Source organism: Egretta garzetta, unplaced genomic scaffold (assembly GCF_000687185.1).
Source record: "Egretta garzetta isolate BGI_Z169 unplaced genomic scaffold, ASM68718v1 scaffold1687, whole genome shotgun sequence".
NCBI lineage: Eukaryota > Metazoa > Chordata > Aves > Pelecaniformes > Ardeidae > Egretta > Egretta garzetta.
Genome location: NW_009260152.1, coordinates 10,068 through 11,940, shown reverse-complemented (window position 1 = coordinate 11,940; position 1,873 = coordinate 10,068). Strand labels below are relative to the sequence as shown.

The 1,873-nt window shown below is 66.9% G+C and overlaps 2 protein-coding genes across 2 annotated transcripts in view; both read right to left on the bottom strand.

Moving 5' to 3' along the window:
• Nucleotides 1-486: 486 nt before the first annotated feature.
• Nucleotides 487-1,828, bottom strand: LOC104128871 (serine/threonine-protein kinase MARK2-like; the record flags this gene model as incomplete). Its single annotated transcript, XM_035897128.1, has 3 exons — nt 1,727-1,828; nt 733-969; nt 487-654 (listed from the first exon to the last, which is right to left on the bottom strand). Coding segments are annotated over exons 2-3 (378 nt in total), but the record flags the coding sequence as incomplete, so codon positions are not given.
• Nucleotides 1,643-1,873, bottom strand: part of LOC104128870 (serine/threonine-protein kinase MARK2-like) — a 1,889-nt gene continuing 1,658 nt past the window's right edge. Inside the window, exon 4 of the mRNA XM_035897127.1 lies at nt 1,643-1,779. Within this exon, the coding sequence (XP_035753020.1) occupies nt 1,643-1,779 (137 nt within the window). The remainder of the gene's footprint in view (nt 1,780-1,873) is intronic.

Here is a 1,873-nt window from a genome sequence, read left to right as displayed (position 1 = left end):
GTGGGTGTGTTCCAGAGGACTCCTGGGGGTGCCTGGGAGGGTCCTGGGGGTTCAGGACCATACCAGGGGTGCTCAGGGGTGCCCAGGGGTAAGCTGGGGGTGCCCAGGACCATACTGGGGGTCCCTGGGGGGGTCGCAGGGGGTTCAGGACCACACTGGGGGTCCCTGGGGAAACCTGGGGGTGCCCAGGACCACACTGGGGGTGCCATGGGGGCTTGTGCGGTGCCCAGGACCACACTGGGGGTGCCCAGGGGGCTCGTGGGGTGCCCAGGACCACACTGGGGGTGCCCGGGGGGGGTCCCAGGGGGTTCAGGACCACACTGGGGGTGCCCAGGACCATACTGGGGGTGCCTGGGGAAACCTGGGGGCACGCAGAACCACGCTGGGGGTCTTGGGGTGCTTTTGGGGGTGTCAAGGACCACGCTAGAGGGTCCTTGGGGATCCTAGGACCACGCTTGGGTGTCCCGGGGGTGCCCAGGACCCCACGGGGGGTGCCCCTGTGGGTTTCCCGGTCCTGTCCCGTCCCCTCCTCACCTCCAAGGTGCCCCTCTTGGTGGGGTTAAGGATGAGAAACTTCTTCAGCAGGTTCTCGCAGTCGGTGGACATGTAGAAGGGGATCCGGTACTTGCCCCGCAGCACCCGCTCCCGCAGCTCCTGAGGCGAAAGGCGCCCATTGGCACTCCGCGACCCCCTCGGGGACCCCCAGGGAACCCCCCAAAACTCAGGTGCTACCTTAAGATTTTGCCCATCAAAAGGCAAGGAACCGCTGACCAAGGTGTAGAGGATGACGCCCAAGCTCCAGACGTCGACTTCGGGGCCATCGTATTTCTTCCCTTGGAAGAGTTCGGGGGCAGCGTAGGGGGGGGACCCGCAAAAAGTGTCCAGTTTGTTCCCGAAAGTGAATTCGTTGCTGAAGCCAAAATCGGCGATTTTGATGTTCATGTCGGCGTCCAGCAGTAGGTTTTCCGCCTGTCCCAGGGAAGGGAGAGCGCCCCGAGGGGCCTTAGGGGCGTCTGGGTGCTCTGCTGAGAGGGTTTAGGGGTACATGGGTGCATCCAGGGGCTGTCTGGAGGTATCTGGTGCTGTCCTGGGGGTCCCAGGGGTTTCTGGGTGATGTCCTGGAGGGTCCAGCCACCTCCCGGGGGACCCCGGGGGTGTCTGGGTGCTGCCCAGAGGGTCCCGGCAGCTCCCAGGGGGACCAAGAGGTGTCTGGGTGGTGCCCCAGGGGGGTCCCGGCACCTCCCAGGGGGACCAAGGGGTGTCTGGGTGGTGCCCCAGGGGGTCCCAGCAGCTCCCAGGGGGACCAAGGGGTGTCTGGGTGGTGCCCCAGGGGGTCCCAGCAGCTCCCAGGGGGACCAAGGGGTGTCTGGGTGGTGCCCCAGGGGGTCCCAGCAGCTCCCAGGGGGACCAAGGGGTGTCTGGGTGCTGCCCTGGGGGTCCTGAGGGTGTCTGGGTGCTGCCCAGAGGGTCCCAGCACCTCCCAGGGGGCCCTGGTGGTGTCTGGGTGCTGCCCTGGGGGGTCCCGGCACCTCCCAGGGGGACCAAGGGGTGTCTGGGTGCCACCCTGGGGGCCCAGGAACTTCCCAGGAGGTTCAGGGTTGTCTGAGTGCTGCCCCAGGGGTGTCCGGGTGCCTCCCTGGGGTCAAGAGGTGGAAGCCATGGAGCACCTTGGGGTGCTGGCAGGGGTCCCACGGGGTGCTGGGGGCTTTAAGTAGGGGTTCCTCACCTTCAAGTCCCTGTGGACAATGAACTTCTGGTGGCAGTACTGCACGGCCGACACTATCTGCAGGAGAGAGGGGGGTCAGGGGGGGGCCCCCCATCCCGGAGCAGGGCACAGGGGTGTCCCCCAGCCCCCCTGGGGACACAGGGTTGT